Below are 23,668 nucleotides of genomic sequence, written 5' to 3'. Positions count from 1 at the left end.
AATGCATCATCGATACAAAATAGTTGATTATATTAAAGTTGCAAAAGATACGTAGATAAAGATCGCCGGGGTGATATATCGAAGGCATTTCAAGGTCACTTTTGTTTGTTTGCTTTAACAAACCTAAGAATTATTTTTACTAATAATTTCGTTGTCTCCTTTTGCAAAAAAAAAAACATCGAGTTTAACAAACTAACCTTATTTTCTATCGATTGAATTTAGTTTATTACATTTTTTATACCGTAGTAAATAAAATATGCAGACCAACGACAAATGATCTTGAAATGTTTTCGATTTCTTCATCTATCAATCTATCCTTTGGCATTCAAATAATTCTTTATACTCTAAATATTCAATATTTTTTACAACAACATAAAACCACTTATAGATTAAAATAGACCACCCTATAATTCATCCGATAATTTACAATCCTAGCTTGAAATCACGATTTAACGACGAAGAATAAATCGAAGAATTCAATAAATTTTCGTTGCCACTGGCCTATTGAAATTTCTCCAAGTTCTTATACGTTTTTCGATCATTCGCTCGGTAATGTTGGTCGGCGCAATTTTCTTCTTGAGCGCTTATGAAATTTTATTGGAGAGTCGCTTTGTTTAAAATACAGGTTGTTTCAGAACTGTAGATGCAAACTTAACTTGTTGCGAGTTTCATTAGCTAGCTATATTTGTGTCTGTAATTCTAAAACACCCTGTACGGTATACAAAGAAGTGCTGGCGTCGAAAGGGCGACATAACTCATTGAATGAAACAAACGTTTGACACAGAAGGATTGTATTTCGATGATGGAGCGCAAAGGGTTTCGGCAATGAAATCGGTACGCGTGTAAATACATTGTCCGCTTAACGAGGTAGTTGAATCTGTGAATCGTTCTGTTGTCTTTCTTTCGTTTAAACAGCCTCGGAGAAAATCGTCAAAGGCAAATGAGAAACGCGAGGCACAGACAAAACGGTGGAAAGCCATGTTCCACGATGGATTCTGTACACTAAAATACTCAAACACACGGTGCACTTTTATATATAAAAATTGTTGAAGAATCGTAGTTTGAAAAAAAAAAAAAAAAAAAAAGTGAAACAAAGAGAAAAATTTTCGAGAGCTGCGCTACACTACTAAATAAACGAAGTTAAAATTAACTTCCTTCCGTTTATTTAATTTTACTGACTAGAGCGTCGATCAAGTGAATACATAAAATTACGTTTACAACTAAAACTAAACGGACGTCCACGAGGGACCTTGTTATTTTCGTTTCGTTTACGTTTTAAGAAAGTTTTTTTTTTGTCGCGTATGGATTCGAATTACTAATTACTTTTTTTCCTTTCATTTTCATCTCACTTATAAGCATTATACAACTGTACAGCTTTAGGTTATACTCTTTTTTTTCTTTTTCTTTTTCTTTTTCTTTTAATGCTTCGTATGCATTTGCCTTTGATTTTTGATTCGTGACGCCTCTCGACAAATGTTGCATTGATCGCCTTGACTCATTATCGAGATTTGTGAATTGTCTTTTTGTTGTTGTTGTTGTTGTTGTTGTTGTTGTTTTATCCCAATGACGCTCCACGCATAAGAGAAAAATAGTTGGTTTTTCGTCGTTTCTGGTTGTTACGGAAACGATTACTGCATTAAAGATGGCCGCCAATGTTGATCGACTCTCGTAGATCTGTCGTTTTGCACAGAAACAGTGATAATGAGAATGCCGCGCTCGATGAAATCACGATAATTTCGGACAGTCAGTTGATTGTTTAATTAGAACCATGTGCCCGGCTGTCGCATTTCGTGTTATTCTCGCTCCTACCTCTCTATCGCTCGTTTAGCCAAAAAAAGAAACGATCGAAAGTAAAGAAATTATACGATACTATGTTGTTGCTGTATCATGACACAACAAACTTCGAGGTTCGACCGCATAAATCTTGACATTTGATTCTTCAAAGAAATCAAGTTATATGTGTATATATACATATATATGTATGTATGTATGTATATATCATACAAGACGTGTTACGCTTATGTAGCGATACAATTAAATATTAAATAATTATAGACTACATTCTCTTGTTAACAAAAAGAAAGAAATGAACTTAGCATACAGTCTGTGTACAAAAAACCAGGATTTACAATAGCGTACTAACCTCAATGTATAATAGGAATATAATAATTTTTATCACATATAAAAAGCAGTTGTATATGTACATATCTGAGTAAGATTAGGTACCATTATCGTTATCATTATTATTATTATTATTTAACCGATAGAAGCTATTATATAATTTGGTACACTGTTTAACGTGGATATTTGATAAATACGAACAATAATCAATATGTCGTTATTTCCTGGTGTCTTGACATTGTCGTTGGTTTCTCATCGCACGAATTCCTATGTATACACACGGTTCGCTTTTATCCTCATTACACGTGACTTTTATTTCTCTTTTTTCCCAGTTTTCTTTTTTCTTTTTTTTTAGTATTATCTATATAATATCTATATAACACATGTTATTCAATAAGTCAGAGCTATGGCCAGTTCATAAGTTTAAAAATTGTCCGATCGCAGTCACGTTTGTGTCCATTTGTTTTACGCGTGTATGCCCGATAAAATGCCATAACCGGTACAATTTGCCTGTCTAAATTCCCTTTCTTACCGAGTGAAAACTCACAATTGCTTTGTTACAATACTGCGAAAAGACCACAGCTCTTTTCTCAACGATGTGATCGTACCATAGAACGATACAAATTAGAGTTTTACATTTGCTCCATACCCTTTTGGTGCTACCGTCACGCTTTCTTCAATTCCTTTTGTTTGTAAAAATTTCAACTTCGAACAAGACTCGTCTTTCTCTCGCGATAACACGATCTCTTATGTTAAAACCGAACAACACTTTCTTTCAGCGGCGTTTCGATATTCATCGTTACGGCGTCAAGTTACGAGTTATCCCGTTGTTAGCCTGCATTTTATTCAACTAATTTATTGAACAGTCGACTCTGCACCGCGTACTTTTACGTATGTATCTCTCGCGTAGTTTCATCGATTCATTCTCTAGCTTCTCCATAAATAGTCAACGTAACAGACAAAAATAGAAGCAATCGAATTCGAAGCAACAACCCGATCCTTAAACATCTATCTAAGAATACAAATGGAGTCGCACAATATCGAAGGCACAACTCTTTCAAATTGGATGAAATGAAAGAAAGCACAATGGGAGGCATCATTGGTGTATGTCTAAATTCTTAAACAGCGTAATCCGCCGCACAGAGAAATGACTTTCCTTCTTTGATGCTTGAGATTAAGTACAAGGAAATTTCTTCTTTCATGTATGTGTGTGTATGTGTATATGTGTACTTTTTTTAATTCGTCTTGAAAGACTAAAATAGTGAAATATCAATAGTTGCATAGTTTTCTTTTTTTTTTTTTCCTTTCTGTAGCTCTGCTTTTTCCAATTAAATTGTAAACTACTGTACGTTTAGCCTTATCTTTCGGTCGTTAGAAAGTTTCATTTTAACGTTTTTTTTTTTATTAGTAACAAATTTACATAGGCATACGGAAACTTACGTTCTTTTATACCTTTGTTTTCTATTCGGCAGAGACGGGATTCCATAACACTATTCGCTATACATTTATACAATCTTATCGTATTTCCTACACTCGAATTCGTATGCATTAATCGAGGCAAGTCAGATTCATAGCTAAATTGTTTCCTTTTTTTTCGTTTTTGTTTTTCGTTTCCGTCAACCTCTTCCGGAGGTTTATTCCTACCAAAACGTCACTTTCCCTAAATTCGAAAGCAGAAACCGATCATGGATACACGAAATGAAGAATGCGCGAACGTTAGGTGTACTAAAAAAACCACAACAAGAATTGGTTGCCTCAACCAATACGTAGAAATTCTGTTCTTAATCGTAATCGCCCTGCTGTTCTATCGTCGTTCTTCTTCTTCTTCTTCTTCTCTCAATAATGCAAATAGCTATACCACATCGTATCATTATGAATTGTAACTGCCCACAATAAAACTGACAGATTGCAAATGCAAAGTTCGTGAATACCAGTTGCAAAAAAAGAACAGTTTTGCGAGTTATATCTGTACAGGTGCCTCTACCGTTCGGCACCAAGCTGCTGGCGCAGTAACATCTAAGTATTTTGAAATGGTTTCACCGAGGCAGCAACTTGGTAGAACGTCAGTATTTAGCGTTCATTATGGATCCCGGCTGGTATTTTGCGATGACTCACAGTTCTGTGGACTGTGTAACTGGTGAGCTAAAAGGGGAGTGTGAACTGGAGATGGTCCAGGTTGCGGTTGTTGTTCCTCCAGCATTTGCTGTATTACGGTCACATCGGGGTAACTAAAAACAAAAAATTACGACCGTGCCTGCAACGCGATATAAACATGGCAACTTTTACCAAACAGTTACATATTTCTCGACGTTATATTATATAGCGTATATCCTTGTACGAGTCGAAAAAACAGTTAGTAGGAAGCTTCCACCAAGCTTCGAAACTGTCGTGAAAATCATCGGTGACAAGATAAGAACTATCACCGAAGTAAGGAACAAGTGTATGTGAGAAAACTACGATATCTTAGAGGTTAGTGTAATATAGAAAGAAATCTTACCCTAAAGACATCCATCCTAGGTTACGCACTGATCGCATTACCGCTCTATTTTGCGGTTGATACTTCTCTGCTTCCTCCGCGCATTCTTCACTCGTGTCTTCCACTTCTGGTTCCACATCGGGACAAAGTTCATATGCTCTCTCTAATGTCTTCCTTGCACTGTTGCTGCGTTCTAAAACGTATCCATTCGTAGAATCATTAGACTGCGCTGGTGGAGACCAATTACTGTACGCGTGAGTGTACGGTGTCGTAGAAGCGTATGGTCTCTGCAAAAGGAAATTAACATTCACGTTGTGAATTTATAATCTATGTAGTCGATCTAATTTATAAATAAATTGAAACTTTCTAATATAATTAAATCGTTCGTCGTTGTTGAACGCTTACTTTTTCGAGTTCTTCGTGAAGCCAGTCAATAGCATGTATCCACTTCCTCTTCAATTCGGGATTGTGATATAGAAGTTGGTGCGCAGGCCTACATTTACTGAAAAGCTGCACCATACATTTAATGCACTGATAGGCTCTTTTCTGATAATGGTGTTTACTTCTTTGTATTATTTCGAATAATCCTTCTCTTTCGTCCGGTACACCTGGAAATATTACAAGAACGAGGTAGTCGCATTTGCCAATGTTAATATACATATGTTACTGTATAATATTTTCATCTACATATATACCTTTAAGAGCATTATGAACACGATGCGTCTGCCATGAATCCTCCATAAGAAGCATGGCGAGTAATAATTCCGTGTGATGTTTCAGTTCGTGCGTGAAAGCAAATCCAATTTGCCATAATAATTCGCTGAGTACTGTCCGTGATAGGTGTGGATTTTCCCAACAACAATATTGCAGTAATTTCACTGTATCTTCGGTGACGTTGACGTCGGCATCTTCGATCAGTTTTTTCATGTAACTATCAACAAAAACGTATATTACCACGTTGGCAATAGGTTTGTCTTTTATTTGCGATATTCGCTACGAGTAATTCGTACTTGTTTTTAACAAAAAGAATATCCGCTGCCTGTGGTTGTATAGGCATTAAATATTCATTCTGGCAGGCCGGGTCTCCGTACGGATTCGGTAAAGGTGCTACTCCTGATTGTGCATGACTTGAATGTGCTTTCGATGATACGTCGCAGCAACGTATTAACATGCTAACTACTTGGTGCAATTTAGTTAATTCAGGATACTGGTACTTTATCGTAGGGCCGGGTCCTTCGTCGATTGCAACCAACATAAACGTAACCGGAACATTCAACTATAATACAATAAAAATTATAATCGTTACGACATTTCGCAGAATAGACATTGTTCCTCGATTCCGTGAGAAACAGGTTCTTTACCTTAAGCAACTGAACCTTTTCAGCAAGACCAAGCGACGCGTATGTGTAGAACAAAGAAAAATAGTGTGGTAGGTGACGCCCATGATCTGAGATTTCACGATGAAGCAAAGAAAGAACTGCGTGCAATAAGTGATCGCTGAGCGTCGCCGTTGGGTCCAATAGTATGGCTGAAAAAGTATTTGAAAGAAACGTCAAAAAGTGTTTCCCAATAATCGTATCGAACGTACTATGAAAGAACTTACTTGGTGCGTTTAAACTAGGTGGCACGCATGGGCCATCCTGAAGGGAAACGTGTGCAAGAAATACCAAAATTTTGAGAAAAGCTGTTCGAACTTCTGTACTGGGACAGCTCAAAAGGTACTCGCAAAATCTAAAGACAATTAATTAATTTCGTTAAATATTGACAGTGCCTAGACTCATGCATATATACTCAAGAAAACTCAAGGTACGTGGTACCTATGCGGATGATTAAATAGCACATTATGAGCAAACCAGGACCGCACAGATTTACTACTGCGCAAATGGTGACAGACAATATCGTACCAATCCGTTGCATTTCCACGCAAAGTCTTTTTAGTATGGAAACCTGTATAAAACAGGAATCTCGACGCTAATTGAACGGACAACATAGCAAGTTCTTCCTGCTCCGAGCTCTACAATAGCAATAGTCATAAAATTATCATAAATTATACGTTAAAACGATAACGTTTAAGAAATTACTATTTGTCAAATCAACTTACAAGTTTCTCGTTCATATTTTGCCTATTGATGTTTAGAGGATTGCAAGATACGAGTTTCTTGATAAATTGAAAATACTCTGCGCTAAATTGGTTCCGATTATGCATGAATTTTATATTCTGTTTTCTAACGCTATATTCGATAGCTGGTGGCATTTTCATAACTCCTAGTTTCGTATCTAAAAGTCGAAGAGCCTCCATAGTACGCGAATTTAATAACATTTAAATCGGAACAGAATCTAAACGATCAAACTTACACAATGATAATTCATTAACGCTTTTCATTAAACAATTTTCCTCCACGTCCAATCTGGTGTAAAATAACATATAAGCGTTCCACCATCGTTTCTGTTTTCGGTAACTCATCCGTTTGAGCATGTGATCAAACACTTCTCCCAAATAATCACCACCAAAGCATTGAGACTTCATTTCTTCCTCTTCTTCCATTTTGCATTCCATGACATCGCCATCGTCGAATTTATACCATTTAGCAATGCCATCGCTTTGCCTGACAAAGTAATATTACCGTTAATCCTACTTCGACCTAACCTAACCGAACGTGTAATTGTTGAAACATTTTTAAATACCTGTGTAAAATATAAGAATAATAATGGCCCCCGCTGGCCTGACCACTGTGAACTACGATGCCAGTCAATTGGTATTTGGTACAAGTTCCTTTTATTGACTCCTCGTAATCACAGTCTATAACTTCTCCCTCCACTTTAGCAAGTCCAGAAACAGTGTAAGGTTCCATATCCAAATCTCTTGGGAATTCAAAATAATCGTTAAATTTTATGGCGCAAACTCTTTCAAAATCGTATTCGAATCTTTTTAATTGAATGGCTAAAACAGGTGGCAACTTCTTTACGCATAATCGTTTCACCGTTACGACCTAAAAAGAAAATGTAACAATACATCACCTAAACAAGGGAACATTATTCACGATCTAAATCTCGAAAAGATATACCTTTTTGTTACATTTATCGCAGTGATAAGCATCTGCGCCTTCTAGCAATTCCCCTTTCACGTACTGTTCAAGAGAATCCAATAAATTACTATGATTCCTGATATCTACGCTTATCAAACTGAACGGCTCTTCCTTGGAATATCTGCAGATAATGTAATGCAGTATTACAGTTTACCGAAAAAAGCGGAACATAAGAATTAAGAAGGTACCTATGAGGGCAACCTTTGCAGATTTTCTGGTCGCTGTATGAACCACCAAGAATCCTGCTCATTATCTGTTCATGTCCTAAAGCTTTTAATGCCTCGTCCAAGCTTTCCACTAGACTCATGAAAAATTCTACAGCATCTTGTTGTTCCCTGAGATTTACAGGTTCACCCTGAAGTCTAAAAACAATAAGGCAGGCAGGAAATAAGCATCGCTACTAAATAAACCAACTAAAAAATACGTAGAAACATACACTTACTTAAAATGTTTCCAAAGACCTCTGGGTATATAATATTGTAATTTGCTGTAAGCTAGATGACCAAAAATCGCTTGGACCTGTTTCAGAATACCGATATTATATTCCTTTCTGGATTCATCGGCACCGCATTTTTCTTCGTTCGTATCGTTATCGTTCGCTTCGATCGTTTGTTCTCCCTCGATCCTTTCCTCGCCAGAGAAATCTTCGTTTAAGTCTGTCGCTGCACCTTCCGCGGCCAGAAGCCCGACTCTTATACTCTCGACCATGTACAATTGTTGTAATACTGAGTTCATGTAGCAAGTCGCACCTGCATTCTTTAGACCTACGAAGCCCTTTAACGGCCGAAGGCCAACTGGTGGTAGATAATCCCACTCTACTAGCGGTTCGTCTCTTTCCGAGTAAAACATGTCAGTGAGCATTATGACTAGAAGTTTCATGTTGGGTGCACAGCCTATACAAAGACCCACGAGTAGATCGAATGCCGCACTGGTCGACTGAGGCGTAGTGCAGACTGGGCTCGCTTGCGAGGCACTTAATTCGCCGGTGCTGCGTAGTTGTAGCATAAGACGCGATGCGGGAAACACAAAGTCCTCGACCAATTCCTTTATCAAATTTGCGCCGTGTTTCTCGTCCGAACCCAGTTCGTACTTCTTGCTCGGAGGCAGGAATGCCAATAGTTCTTTAGTGAGGCCAAGATGGCCTTCGAGGACAGCCTCGTCGATTTGACTCTCGCCGGTTTCTTTGACGTTGTCACAAACCTTCTTCAGCCACGCTATCTCGATGTTCAATAACGTTTCGGCCGTCAAGAGGGGACATCCCGACATGTGAGAGAAATTCAACAATCTGCACAACAGCTGGAAGTACTCGTGGCTCTGTTTCGCGTGTTCCATTACGGTGGTATTTAAAACCGAGAAAAGTAGAGTTATCGCGAATAGTAATGGCTGATGACCGCTACTGTACCACGTCGATATAAGAAAAAACTGTTCGGCCGCGGCCATTCTGACCATTCTCGATGTACTCAATAACACAAGATCTATCAAAAACGTGTGCCACATTTTGTCCCTCGGCAACGATTCTAACGCGGTCGGATTCAACACCAAGGCGATCGTCAGAACTTCCAATGCCTCTTTGCACACCAACACGTCGTTGTTGTCAGGATTATTAAACGTTTCTTTCTCGTTTGTTTCGTGCAGCGTATGAAGCATTTCGACGGATGCGTTTATATTATTTAGATTGCCTGTGGATGCCGCCCATGCTAGCTTAATTATGGCACGAATGGTCGCTACGTCCGGTAGCTCCCAGGATAGGGCTTGCATAAAAAGCTGCCGACATTTGTCGAACTCCGTTCCTCCACACAACATCCGACGCGATAAATGTTGAGCTAACTTCGCCGCTACGCTTCTCAACATGTACTCGGTGTTCTGATTCGGTACGCTTTGCAACGCTTGTTTTAGAACCGCCAGCGGACCTCGATTGTTATGAACATGATTATCATGATTTTCGGAAATTCCAGCTTGCTGCACTTCGTCCATCACGCAGGCCATCACGTTACCCACCACCGTCAACAACAGTTTGCACAACTTCAACACCGTTAGATACGCTGCCCGTTTCGTGATCTCGTCGGCATTTGGTAAAAACTTGTTTTTAGTTAACATTTCGAGGATAACGCCAGCCTCGCCGCTCTTTATGAAATTGCACTGAAACTCGAATGCTCTTTCCGACATCGGATCCAGAGCTGGCATTAACAAACTATATAAAACCTGAAACGCAGACTCCAGTTATGAATCCTTCTTGAAAGCGTGAAAAACGATCCAAGATTTTACAAAGACTATTTACCTCTAAATTGTATAAAACTTGGCTAGGACTCGCAGTAAAAAATAAAGAATCTACCGTGGTATTTTGTTCGTTACAAAGAGCATTATCTAAATTATCGTCGTCCTTACATTGACCGAATAACCACTGTAATCGTGATACAGTGAGTGTATCTGGTGGCACCAATTGTAACAGATTTCGTGCACCGTCGCGTAATTGCGCGTGCTGAAGTGTACATCCTAGATCTGACAATTGAAAGAAAAACGTAGCGTATTGCGATCTTTGCGATATAACCTACGAAAGAATATAATAAAGTTAGGGTACAAAAGTTTCCCATTCGAGTTTCCAAAAAAGACAGAACGAATATTTCAAGAAAAAAAGAAATTCATGCGTAAAGAGAAATTAACATACCACGCCCGGTAAGCTATTTTCTGCCTCCACGTTCGGTCCATCGTATGGATGATGTGGGGAACTAGTGGAGCTATCAGAACTACTATCTGGCGAACTTGGCATGTTACTGTTTACCTGACTCAGCTTTGCGGACAATAACTAAACGAAAAGTATTCAATTCATAGTTACTCAATCAGAGTTGGTAAATATTATTTTTTATCAATTTATATTACATTTTATTAATATTATGTTGAACTCTACATCCTAATTACAAGAAAAATTATATTTTAATATAACCGTCAACACAACAAGTTTCAATAAAAATATATGCAATTAATATTTCCGCAAATCTAGTATTAAAAATAATAATATACTATTATTATTAGTACAAACCATTTTATCTCGTAACGGAGTTTGAGAAAGAAGCTTTCTATCGTCTGCTGGCTCCAGGGACTCCCCATTAAGAAACAAGTCAAGTTTTACATTCGATCCGTTTGCTTTAATTCGGCGCAGTATTTGTCGTCTCAACGATCCTAAAGTGTCATTACTGTGTGTAAACACATCTATATCATCAACATTGCGACCAGGATTTGCAAAACGAATAATGAGAGACAGATGCTTCCCACGAGCTGCTCTGTAATTAAACACAATACAACGTTTTCGTTATACTAAAACCAAAGATGGGCACACGTTTGCATGATATTATAACGAACCTAAATAACAGATAATACAACATGCAAATATTTTCAAGTCTAGTCTTATCCCATACTTATTTTTCTCAATATAAACAACTAACAATAATACCTATGTAATGGCAATATTCTTCGTTCCACGGGAAATGCTGAATCGCACTCATTTATGTATTCCTGTAACACCTTCATAACGCGACACATTTTCATTGCTTCCACTTTAATTTTATTCGACATTTGTTCCTCGCGTTCCTCTTTTCCTTCGAGGTACACTTTGCTTAATACGGACACAGTGTCGTAATGTGCTTTCAATCTGTCCATGCATTCGCCTATGTATGTTACATGAAACGCTAGAACCGAAGAGTGAAGTCGCGGTCCTAAATTAGTATTTACTTCCTTTAAGAGTTCTATGGCGCGATTTGCAATTTCTTCGGGACTATTGGTTACAACCTAAATGAATAAATATACAAACACGTATAATTACAAAAGACATTATTATCACCATTGAAATAAGCCAACCGGTATTATGATTTTACTTACCCGCCACAAGTAATCTGTACCAATGAGGTCAACGTCATCCATAAAAAACGTTCTTCTTTTTAGTTTCAGTTTCCCCTCCTTCGAATTAACGGCTTTGAAAAATCGCTCGTAACATTTAATACCGCTTTCTGTCAGTAATGTTGGATCCAATTGTAGTATATTCTTTTGGAAAAAGTCTTTGTTTATTGCTGGATCAAGATCTGGTTCATCTCCCATTAATTTCGAAAACCACTTGAAGCAAGCTTCACGATCGGACACGAATACGCCCTGTTCTGCTAAACACTGCCAAATTTGTTCAGCTTGATCTTCGCATAACCATAATTGACCGTCCTATCAGAAGATATACATTAATCGATGATAATTGATGACATTCACGACTGAAACGTTCTGTTACTACGAAAATGATCGTGACATACTTTTAATAAGAAACGAAGGAAATTAAGCCTTTCTTGCACTTGCATAATGTGATTGTAACGATCATCGGGCATGTAAGTGTTCGCATCAATTTCCGGATTTTCTTTGACCAATTGCCGCATTTTATCCATATAGTTTGTTAAACTGTTCGTTACAAGGATTACTATTGAATGTTCTGCTTGAAGTCGTTCTATAACATCTTGCCTAAACGATAGAAAAATAACAAGTAAAATATTGTATAAAAGAAAGCAAGTAGTGTTTATTTTAAATCACAATTAGCATTCTTCATATCAACATACCTAAAATGTAAGTGATGACCCCGTGGAGCGTGACTTACTATGTTAGGATTTGGTTCGTAGAGACAACATATTTCTCGAATTTGTTTCAAGGCAGGTAAAGCCCACTTATCGCCGCTCTTCAATTCTTCCACACATTTGTCTAACCAAATTGTTTTTTGAGCATCTCTTTCTTGCGAACACGAATAATCGAGAATTTTTACATGAGCATTTAGTGCTTGATCCATGATCTCTGTAGGTACCTCGTCAGAATGAGCCAAGTTCCAAAAGAGAGTTAAAACCTAATTTTAAAGTGACGTACAATTAAATTAAAATAAAACCAGAAATTAGATTATATGTACACGCGTAAAGAAAAAATTACCGAACCTTATGTGCCATTACACCATCCTTATCATCTTCCGCTAATCTTCTGATTAATTCTAATAACTTTTCTCTTTGTTTCTTATTAGCAGTCTTCCAACTCATCTGGGATAACAAATTTTTTTAATTAAATCATAACAATCATCGCGATAAAAATAACTGTAATTTCACAATTATGTATACCTGAAAACATTCAAAAAGATGATCAAGTTGTTCAGGGCTAAAATCCCAAGCAAGTTTGGCCAGTAAGTCATGAACATTTTTCACAATTGCTTCATGTTTCCCAGCTTGTGCCGCCCAAACAGCATCTAAATCTTCTAAAGTCAATGCGCGTTCTTTTATAATAAAGCGTAAAATTTTTTCCAACTTTTCAACGTACTGAGGTTGATGCAACGAATCTCTCAAGACGATTTCTAATACTCCATTCTCTTTTATCCATTTCTATATAAACAGAACAATGTCAAATACTCGTTAGTCTTCGTTGGCCTTCTGCGTAATACGCACATAGAACACAGTTTAACACATTTCTATTTAAATAAAATTTTATTCGTGACTCACGAATGAAACGTTAGTCGTTATACGTTATGTAAACGAAAACACGATTCTTCGCACGTGTTCGCGCGTGTCTATAATCTTTATACGCGTATAATATTATATGTATTATTTGTGCGTGGAATACGTCACGTGCGAAGCGCGTAAAATTTCTCAGTAGTATAAAACTATAAAATTATATAACAAATAAATATTTATCCGTCCGTCTTCGTCATTCGAATAAAAGCTTTATAGATATAAAACTTTATTTGTGACCGACAAACACTATTAATAACGCCCAATCCTGGTAGAGTGTGCGTTTATTTGAAATTGTTTCGACATTTCGATCGCATATATTTGCTTCCCTTCCGGGTATAAATTTAGAGAGACAAAATATTGCAAATGAAATTTTGAACACAATGACAGCTTGCAGTATTTTGTCTTTTTTAATTTTAATTTTCCTGAAGGAAATTAAATAATCCATTGGATATTGAAGTGCAAACAAAAAGAAAACACTATATCTTCCAATTAACTTTTATCTAATTTTTTAAATTGAACTTACAGCCATGCGTTCTGCGGTAAGCCATTCTTCTTCCTCGGTAATCGCATTTCGATGTTGATAAAAACTAACCGTGGTAATTACTTTATTTACTTCGTTTAAAGCATTCATTTTTCCATTGAACGAAGAAATTTGTAAGAGTCTCAATATCATTTTCAGTCTCAAAATTTCCAAATTTTTAATCATTTCGTCCTGTTGCGGTACACGCGACACTAAACATTTGGCGGCTTTGATTATGGCTGATATCGCATCATTTTTTGATTCATTTTTCGCTTCCTTCTTTAATTCTTCGTCAGTTAAATTATTCAAAATTACAGGCACCATTTCCTGCATGTAAGAGAACATGTTACAAAACACAAATTCGGCTAGAATTGAATTTTAGTAATTGAAATACTACACAAGATACTTACCACAATAGGCATAAGATATTTAACTATTGTATGAACAGTAAGTAGTTCATGACATAAACCAAAAGGTCTGATTAAAGCATAAATAACTGGTACTGTTAAATTTCGGCCGCTCTGAAATCTAGAGAGCAAAATTTCAAATCCATTAAGACTTCCAAACCTGCAAGGAAACAGTATTAAGAACACAGTAGAAATGATAAAATCGAAAGGATAATATTATTCATCCACCTATTTATAAGATCCACTAGCCAACCACGAGGACTTCTTGAATCAGATGGTGGACGCGCATAAAGTTCTTCATCAGGTATATCACTGCAAGCGGGAACAGTTTCCGACGGCCTTGCAGCATTAAATGTGTGAAATCTATAAAAAATATATCAGGATTTAATACTGCAACGAAATCTTTTTAATTATCTATACGAATATTTAACTCACTTATTACTAGGATTAAAAACCATCGCCAGCAAATCAAGGAGAGGAAACCAGTCCTCGTCTAGTTTCAGAACACATAGTTCCACCAACCACTCGCAATTTGCATTAATACAATTCTGAATATTCAATTTCCAACTACTTACTGCATCATCGGTTAATATTTTGGTAAAAGAAATTGTGAGTCCCTCTCGAAAAAAGCGTTGACACGCTTCGCTTTGTACATCAATTCCTATAAAGAGTTATATTCAAAATTAGTGTTATTCGATGGCACAAAAAAGAGAAAATTACTTGTTGTAGGCAACAACCTTTTTTACAAAGTTCGATACTGGCTTGCAGCAGGCACTCTAACTCCTGTTCTGGCAGAACTGGTACAACCCAGCGTGGACTAGATATTTTCTCATGAAGAATATTGAGTTTTGCTACAGGAAAATCAGGTTCCCCCTGGAGTTGATTACTATCCTCTACCGAAGTTAAGGTATCATTGGTGCATTCTGTTTGTACCACATTCTCTGTGAGTTGAAGTCCTGACATTGTGTCAGCCAATTGTTGCGGACCCAGTGGACTGTGCATCTGTTATATGTTTTACATTAATTTGACAATAATATTAGCTAACAAAGGATTAACTAAACTTTATTCAAGTTGCAATTCTTAGAGACAAAAGTATCAGCTTTATCTGTAAGGTGATATTATAGAATATAGAAATATTATTGCAATGTACCTGTGTACTTTGCTGGCTGTCAGGAGGGTCTATGCCTACTCCATGGCCTCTTGTGGCGATCGTCATTTTGCGTGCTCTTTGCTATATTCCAATTATCTCAATACCTCTTGGTCCAATAATCGCACCACCAATAACAATCATTCAACTCATTCACTGACATTAAATATAATTATACCCTAAAGGCCTTGTTTGAATAAACTATACCTACATTATCTGAAACAAAATAATAAAGTTTTCTCTATATTGTTCGACAAATATTTAATCATAATTTTCTACAGTTGTAAATGCAATACCATTCTAATGACCTTTTGTGAACCAACATTTTTGAGCACGAATATTAGGAGTATATTATAGCATCTAAACTTATTGTACTAGACTTGCAGTAATACATTTACAAAAAATTTACCAATTTACATCTATAACTGTAAAAATATGTTGTCTGGTACATTTGCACATTGTTCAGGTCAAAAAGCTACACAGCATCTGCGGTAATACACACACACACACACAAGTGTACTATTGAATATTTCAGAGTATGTACTTGTGTTTGCAAATCATTTTTACAAATTTATAACTACTCAAATATTCATTTACCCATTATTCTGTGTATTGTTAATAGCTTAAATATTATTTACTTCCTATGCAAAAGAATTGTGAGAAGAATTTTAGAATAGTTAAAAAATTCATGACACTCACAGATTTGTTCAAATAAGATTAAAACGTTTATTAATTCCTACAAAATTACTATAAAGAAAACTGGTTGCAAAAAACTATTCTCGCATAAATTTTCATAGGATACTTTCTGTTAACTCTAAATTTAATAAATTCTTCCATCCATGTTTAGACCAGCAATCAAGGTATTTGATAAAATATTTCAATTATTTTCGAGCAGGATAAAATTTCTACTCCCGAAATTTGTAGAGAACAAAGGTAACACGCGACGGCGATTCCTACGATTACTTAATGCTTGAAAACGTGAGAACAAATCTGTGTGTCACCTGTAATTCAAGCCTGTCCCGGGGGTACACCAGTGAGTGTCAATATTTCGCCGTCGAACACCAGAAAACGAATATCAACGAGATCTACGAGAAAATACAGATAACGAGGGACGTGTCGCACATTCGGTAAGTCGCATGACAGCATGATCTTGCTAAGGTTTCAACCGACGAATTCCGATCATTTGTCCTCGGCCAACGAGAAACGATTCTTTCATAAACGATAATGGTGTCACTCGACCGCACGAAAGACTTGATGCAAAATTAATAATCGCGTCCGAAGGGCCGTAATTCTTTTTCCGAATTTCGCAATCCGTACGAAAGGTACGATGTCATGTCGCGAATTATTCTTTCGTCTCGCTCTCTCTCCTTTCCTAGCTCTCTTTCTCTTGCTGGCTCTTTTTATTTCTCGGGTGTATCGTCGAACGTACCGAGAGCTGTCAACCGTCAAAAATTCGAGCCAGGAAGCAGACCAAGCCGGCTCGCTTTCTGTCGATGAGACAGCATCGTCGAGTAAACGGTATCGCGAAAGACAGTCGCCAAATTGGCTTGAAATTGCGCGAAAATAACGTCTACGGCGTGCTTACAAAGAACTAACGTCGAGCGGCGACGGAAAAGAAATCACGGATATTCGTATGCCCGCACTGCTCTCACGGGCATCAGATCTATTTCGTTAACAACGAATTGGCTAAAATGATCCCAGTCAACCGGTACCTATGTGGTTTCAACGATCCACGGTGTTCAGAGAGCAACTATTTTCGCCCCGTTCACTCAACCGGGCCACCTCCGGACAAAATGGCGACCATCCTAACGATTAGCACTGCCGTATTAAGAAAAACCTTTTAAATTCTCTGCCCGAAGATATACCGATCAGATAACGACATATAGTGACACAGACTGTTCCTGTTATCACCAATTACCCCGTAAAGCTTTTAACAAGGGGAAACGCACCTTTACATAGTAAACGGTGGTAGAAATATTTGTTGCACTTTTTGACGTGACGTTATGGAACTCACTGGCGAATCTGTAAACACGGCTATGTTACGGCGCTACTGTCGTCTTCGAGTTAAAACGACCACCGTACACCACTATATTCACGGTGCTTCTTCTGCTTTTCCCGATCATTCAATCTTGATCGCCGCTTCCTTTAATCCCTATTCATTGGTTTCTTTCGTATAAATTCATTTTATTTATTGTCATCGAAGATTATATTGTAAATACATTAAGAGCTCCATTTATGCGGTTAATTTCATCCAAAGTTTACCGCGTAAATTGAATTCTATAAATACAGCACATTGTAGGGAGAAAAAGATCAGACTCGAATTAAGAATAACATAGTACCATTGGTACGGGAAATACCGGGTAGTGTCAAGTAATTTTTATTTAATCATAGGCTTTTCGAAAAATGTCAATGATACGATATACATAGCCGTATATTTTTTACAGATAATTGTATTATTTTCGTCCTCGTTACAGGGTGTTCCTTTACATTATCGCATTAAAAATTGATTAGTTTAATATTATAGTAACAGTTTTTCACCAGTAGTATTTAATCAAGAAAGAATATTGTGTCTATTGATTCAAATGCAACAAGTAATATGATGTTAATAGAAAAAACTGTACGTCGGTAACACCTTTTTTTTTTTTTAAGTAATTTATTTCTATAAAATTTAATGTAACTGTACACAACATTGGCGAATGTAGTTTTTCTTCCGATGTTAATTAATTTTATAGTATATCCATTACTCCAAAGATTAAGCTATGTTTTATACAAATATCGTTAAATATGCGTGTCAGAATTAATAATATATAACTTTATGAGAACTTGACATGGACATACCTTGCATGATGATTTGTTCTTTATCGAACAAAGATTATTATATAAATTTTATAATTGAAAGCGTCGAAACTAATAAAAGCAAGGTAAAGAATATTTCTCTCTTGATTTGTACAATTTCATTCACTTGATTAAATTTACTAAAGCTTTTTCTAAGTAGACGTGTAAAATAAAAACAATCTTGAACAATACAATTATTCTTATTACACACTAGATATACATAGAGAATTGAAAAACAAAAAAGGGTAACTTTTAACTCTTGTTAAGGAAACAAAATGGTACATAAGAAACGAACTAATTCAAAAAGCTAAATTTCTTTTATTACTTGAGTGTTTCTCTAGCTGTGGAACAATAGTTGATACTTTTTTTTTTTGGAAGTTCTTTTTATTTATTTATTAAACTGTGCCAAGTAAACTTGTTTCATCCGACCAGTCTTATAATCCTTGATAGCAAGGAAAATATAAAATGTTAATCTTAAACGTAATGCGAGGCACGAAAAACAGAAATATCGTGTATAAGAACAAAACATATTCTCAAAATTATCTCAGCATAATACATGTAACTTTAGTAACAATTAAATCACAAAATGATATGGTCTATTTATAAACCATTAGTAAATGTTCACGAATAGTGAACGAGTGTTACAAGGAAAAAAAAATAGTACTCAATAATTTACAAACATGATAATTTAAATAACAGCACCTGCCTCCAGGAACTTATTTTTTGTGTGCATTTAATCTTACAATCACGCTACTTTTCTTTCTCATGCTTCCCGTGTGATTTATATTTTATATAATCTCCTACTTGACGAACGTAATACCAAACGATACTTTTGTATTAATCTTTGGTACTACTTGGAAATATTATTTAAAATGAGAAATTTGTTAAGAAACAAAATATCGATACTCTCTAATTATTAAAGAATACGTGCGATGGACCATTTTAATCCCTTTATCATCGCTCACAGACAAAATTTATACTTGTATCTTAAATTCTAGCAACCTCAATAATGTGGAAACATGTTCAATCCACTTCCAAAATTTAGTTTGTTCCCACTACCTCTCCGCAGAATAAAAATTTTATTTACAGTCAAACGTAACTTCCTTACGTACGATACTGTAAACGATGGGCCGAGATCATTTTCCGTTCTAAGGAGAAACATTCGGACTTGTTTTTTTTTCCTTTTTCGTTAATTGTATACATCCGCAATTTGAAGTGTTCATCATAAAGCAAGCTCTTCAAGTTCCTTTATTAAATCAGCTTCTTTCTTGATCTTGTCCATTTGATTGATTTCTAATTGTTTGCCTGCTACTAATTGTTCCTTCAATTTTGAAATCTGCTCTAATTTCTATGTAGAACGAAAATATAAAAATTTATATTACCAAATATTACTTCAAAGATCTTATTAAATTAAACAAAAGTTCTTACAACTTTAATCCTTTTAATTTTTTTACTCCTCTCCAATTCATCACATTCAGGAACATTTGCGGTAGTTAAACTTTGACTTTTTGTACTTGTAGTGACTTGGCCATTTGTATTTGGATTATTATAATGCGACTGAGAAGACGCGGAAGCTTCAGATTCCTTCTTAACTTTCTTCGTCTTTTTCTTTGTTTTCGCTGTGCCTTTAGCTATAAATAATAATACAATGCAACAAATATATAGATTTTATCTGAAATTTACATGTTTTTTTTTCAAACGTACCGTCTGTTCCTTTTTTAATTCCGAATTCTTCATCATCGTGTAATTTAAAACATATAGTTTTCCCTCTTGCGGAAGGTGGTCGATACACTTCCTTCGATGCTGTAAACGAATTAATGTAACAATTCTATACGTTTGTTATATATTATGAAATATCTTTACCTTGTGGCTGGCTAGGAGCGATACCCTCGACAGCTTTATAGCTGATCGCTTTCTCCGGGAATGTATTTGGTGGGAACGTTTGCCAAAGTACTTCCCAAAGTTTTTCTTGTTCATTCCATGGACGTTCGTATAATAATGTTCCAGTGTAGTGCCAAATCTTAAAACTTCATTATAAATTTGTTACTATAAATAAATATTAATTTTTAATTCCGTCCACCTAAACATTACTTACCCATTACCCATTCGAAGTCTGGGCGCTGTAGTTGCAGTCATGAAGTGTTCTCCATCCGGAGACCATTGAAGAAGCGTAGTATCGGGTGCATCGGTTTTAGCAATTAATTTTCTCTTACCAATATCCCACAGTTCGATTCCACTGCGGAGATTGCCAAACCCAGCCAATATCAGAAGTACAACAGTGGTTAAGGAAATTAATTGTTTAATAAAGAAGAAAAACATTTCTATTAGGTACACGACTTAAATAATATTTTTAAGCGACTAAAGGATATTATTTCCTTGTGGATTGTAGTAAATACTATTTCGATGTAGTACTCCAAATTCAAATATCGATTCACACTTAAGATTAAATAATGTGGCTTTGGCTGGCATAAAACCGTATATAACACAGAATTCAGTATTTTTTGGTGACCACTCTACTGCATGTATGGGACCTTCCTTACCTAATATAAGAAATGAAAATTAAAGTTTTTCTACGCTTTAATTATATTTATTTATAAAGAATAAAGCGAGCTTGACGGCTTATAAATAACTAAAATCAATAAATTGTTACTTACTAAACATAACCATAGCAGTTTCTCCTTTTGTATTAAGATAATGCAAAGTCTGTTTTCCATAATACGAAGCGCCCGTTTTGTCAACCTCTATACACGTCATTAATAAAGCACTCGTTCCAACATTATTCCAGTAAATATTCACTCTGTCTGCCTAAGGAGGAATATTTCGATAAATATCGATAAATATACGTATATATTTTATAAACGCAATATGATACCTGGAAAAAACTTTTATTTGCCAAAGCCTGTGTGGATTCGAATTTTGGATACTGGAATAGTCTGCCAAACGAAGGTTGACCAGATTTTCCTATGATACAGTAACATAAATTACAAAATCAATTCGATGTATACAGTTACAGTAGTATTATAATACATATAATTATGCAATTAAAAAATTTGGTATTTAATGTGGAGAGTACTTATTTTTACAAATGTTTCATGTAATAATATAGCAACAGTATTATTTGTCACGTTAATGTCAAGCCTACAATATTAAATTTAATTAATGTTCTGGATATAATTCTATTCATAATTACCTTTTAAACATTCTTTTGATTCCCTATGACTTTATTAATGTACTTACATTTTAAAACTGTGCATGCAATAATCAGGAAAATTTCCCATTACTGTTGATCCTGATCATATATATTCATGCTTGTCTATTTTGCAAAATACCATTATGTATTAATTCTGTTGTACTTCTTTACAATATTAAAGTGTTCTATAGATATAATTGTTTTATAATCTTCATTCCACCTGCGCATTTACATGCTTGCCACACATATTTGCTTCATAATGAGAAACTGAAATAAAAAAGTACTTCATAAAATATGCCAATTTTTATCTCAGCTATACCTGAATTATTCTACTATTAAACACTCCCAGATTTATACATATATGTATATTATAATCCACGACGCACAGTTATCACTTGATTTTTCGTGACATTATAATTTTTTAGTTTATAGTTATCTACTTGTATTAATTTCCTTCATAATAAATCCCGCAATTAATAAAAACTATTTGTTTTTAAATTAAATAGTTCCTTGACAAAAATAATATACTCTCCACATATAAGTACCTTTACATAAAATACATGTATTTGTAAGATTTAAAATTAAATGCTACAAAATGCAATTACCCGGCATGTAACAGAGAATATAATATGGAGTATTACTGGGCGATATACTAAAAGTAGCAACTTTGGCTACATTTATTTTGTAAGCAATTTTTGAAAAATTGACATCCTCGTATAGAATAACTTCCGCGCCAATTAATATCCCACAGAGTTTCTCGTCGCTTGACCACTGAGGCATCCTGAATAGACATGATACGAATATAGCTACATGCTAAATAAAATTCACCAAACATTTATGTACATACATTCGAGACAATTAGTCTTATGCAAATAAAAAATTAAATAACAATGTGTATAATATACTTCTATTAAAGATATTGTATAAAATTGAATTATCACATTTTCAATGTGTAAAGGGTTTCTGAAAATAGAGTTTTCCTTGATCTGTCAAATACACAAGATCAAAACAGAAATTATCTTACAATAGATTATTTATCAAGATTATAATAATAATTGATCAAGTAATACTTTACCAATCTAATTGTTTCTTCTGTATTAAACTATTCACTAGTTCTCCATTCTCAGACTTCCATATGTGAAGATTTGGTGTTCCTTGAGGATTAGATTGTGTCACTGTAACATAAAAATTAATAATGTATGTTATATATTGTACATTAATAACACTATCTACTGTAAATTTTTTAATACAAATAAAATATCTGTTAAGAATTATGAGCTGAATTATTTATTTTAATAGAAAAATCTTACGTAAAATAAGAATGAAAATAAAATGAAACTAAAACATAGAGAATATTATACATATAGTTTGTGCAAATAAATAATACTGAATATAGTCTAATACCAATGAATGGTTCCCATGTCATAAAATATGTGCCTCGAGTGGAGAACTCGATTGAAGAAATTTTGGGCTTCTTGATTTCTGTGGCAACTTTCCATGTATCACAGTGTAAAACCTTGGCAGAAATCCCATTTATCCATGCAAAAAACCTTCCCTCTGGACTGAAAACCATCGCTTTACATGTTTTGCTGTCATCTTTAGGAAATGTTTTAACCGGTTCGTACGATGGTGGGCCTTGTCCTAAACTGACCCCAATGGAACCTCTCACTATAAAAGAAATTAAATTGTCAATTTCTCTGTTCCTCTTGAATTTGTCAAAGATATTATTGATTAAATCGATTTTAACACGTATTGAATAAACTTATAAAATTGAAAAGATAACGTTTTAAATATAATGTTTATACGCGATATAAACTACATAAAATTAACGAGATACTCTGACCAAAAAAATTTCAAATAACTCCAAATTGTTTACAAAATTATCAGTAATTGTCTAGAGAAATACACGATAAATGTTCTTTGGCCGAAAACGCATACTCATTCGTATTTATACTATTAAAATGTAATGTATTCATTCTATCTCAAATATGTTTAGTTATACGATGCCACATGACATTTTCGTGCAATCAATTGCAGCATATTATAAAACTTGTAATCGTATTGTGAATAGATATGTATTTCACAGATCCGTATATTGTTCGTGAGAAAATACTAATTAAAATTCGATCTCTAATTGAGCAAAATATCTATAAAAACAATATAAAAATACTTACCAGCGACACAAGGTACAGGCAACGCCATTTTACCTCCGTTACCATGTGGTACCGTAATATCGAGTATCGAGTCGATACAGTGTGACCAGATTTGGCATAATTGAGTGTATCGACGTTAGTAACGACGAACTTCCTTAGTGTTTAACGGAGTGGTGGGGAAAGCCGACACATCTTACCGCACGAGCCACATGTTACGCTA

At 35.3% G+C, this 23,668-nt stretch overlaps 2 protein-coding genes across 6 annotated transcripts; both read right to left on the bottom strand.

Annotated features, from left to right (window-relative positions):
• Positions 1-2,455: 2,455 nt before the first annotated feature.
• Positions 2,456-17,286, bottom strand: Faf (ubiquitin carboxyl-terminal hydrolase-like faf). 5 transcript variants are annotated; one of them, XM_076781817.1, is made up of 30 exons: positions 17,220-17,286; positions 15,274-15,486; positions 14,861-15,125; positions 14,559-14,784; positions 14,352-14,486; positions 14,127-14,283; positions 13,720-14,043; positions 12,810-13,067; positions 12,633-12,731; positions 12,270-12,547; positions 11,973-12,174; positions 11,557-11,886; positions 11,132-11,466; positions 10,721-10,961; positions 10,349-10,486; positions 9,962-10,231; positions 8,126-9,885; positions 7,872-8,045; positions 7,663-7,804; positions 7,283-7,587; positions 6,953-7,203; positions 6,699-6,874; positions 6,415-6,611; positions 6,201-6,328; positions 5,959-6,125; positions 5,608-5,873; positions 5,293-5,528; positions 5,003-5,205; positions 4,619-4,884; positions 2,456-4,349 (listed from the first exon to the last, which is right to left on the bottom strand). In XM_076781817.1, exons 2-30 carry the CDS (start codon positions 15,337-15,339, stop codon positions 4,202-4,204), a joined length of 7,743 nt encoding a protein of 2,580 aa, XP_076637932.1. In that variant the 5' UTR covers positions 15,340-15,486; positions 17,220-17,286; the 3' UTR covers positions 2,456-4,201. The 5 variants fall into 5 exon arrangements, with proteins under 5 accessions (XP_076637932.1, XP_076637927.1, XP_076637929.1 ...); XM_076781812.1 differs by having other exon boundaries at positions 5,959-6,328; XM_076781814.1 differs by lacking the exon at positions 17,220-17,286 and adding an exon at positions 16,983-17,056 and having other exon boundaries at positions 5,959-6,328.
• A 1,121-nt stretch (positions 17,287-18,407) lies between these two features.
• Positions 18,408-23,622, bottom strand: Eif2a (eukaryotic translation initiation factor 2A). The gene is made up of 12 exons (XM_076781347.1): positions 23,470-23,622; positions 22,700-22,963; positions 22,371-22,470; positions 21,901-22,076; positions 20,978-21,066; positions 20,760-20,910; positions 20,475-20,645; positions 20,201-20,375; positions 19,969-20,132; positions 19,810-19,908; positions 19,534-19,736; positions 18,408-19,453 (listed from the first exon to the last, which is right to left on the bottom strand). The coding sequence occupies exons 1-12, from the start codon at positions 23,495-23,497 to the stop codon at positions 19,328-19,330; spliced, it is 1,746 nt and encodes a 581-aa protein (XP_076637462.1). The 5' UTR covers positions 23,498-23,622; the 3' UTR covers positions 18,408-19,327.
• Between the last annotated feature and the right edge of the window lie 46 nt (positions 23,623-23,668).

Source organism: Colletes latitarsis, chromosome 14, assembly GCF_051014445.1.
Source record: "Colletes latitarsis isolate SP2378_abdomen chromosome 14, iyColLati1, whole genome shotgun sequence".
Lineage (NCBI taxonomy): Eukaryota > Metazoa > Arthropoda > Insecta > Hymenoptera > Colletidae > Colletes > Colletes latitarsis.
The sequence above is the reverse complement of the archived record's forward strand: the minus strand, read 5'-3'. Positions and strand labels throughout refer to the sequence as shown.

What these genes read in the sequence shown, in the direction of transcription:
- Faf (XM_076781812.1), bottom strand. Translation starts at nt 15,339, where the DNA reads ATGACGATCGCCACAAGAGGCCATGGAGTAGGCATAGACCCTCCTGAC. An exon ending in GTTTTTAATCCTAGTAATAA is followed by an intron (nt 14,487 to 14,558) that starts GTGAGTTAAATA and finishes TATTTTTTATAG; the next exon opens with ATTTCACACATTTAATGCTG. An exon ending in GGTCTTTGGAAACATTTTAA is followed by an intron (nt 8,046 to 8,125) that starts GTAAGTGTATGT and finishes TATTGTTTTTAG; the next exon opens with ACTTCAGGGTGAACCTGTAA.
- Eif2a (XM_076781347.1), bottom strand. Translation starts at nt 23,497, where the DNA reads ATGGCGTTGCCTGTACCTTGTGTCGCTG. An exon ending in CGCTCCTAGCCAGCCACAAG is followed by an intron (nt 19,909 to 19,968) that starts GTAAAGATATTT and finishes ATTCGTTTACAG; the next exon opens with CATCGAAGGAAGTGTATCGA. An exon ending in AAATTAAAAGGATTAAAGTT is followed by an intron (nt 19,454 to 19,533) that starts GTAAGAACTTTT and finishes CGTTCTACATAG; the next exon opens with AAATTAGAGCAGATTTCAAA.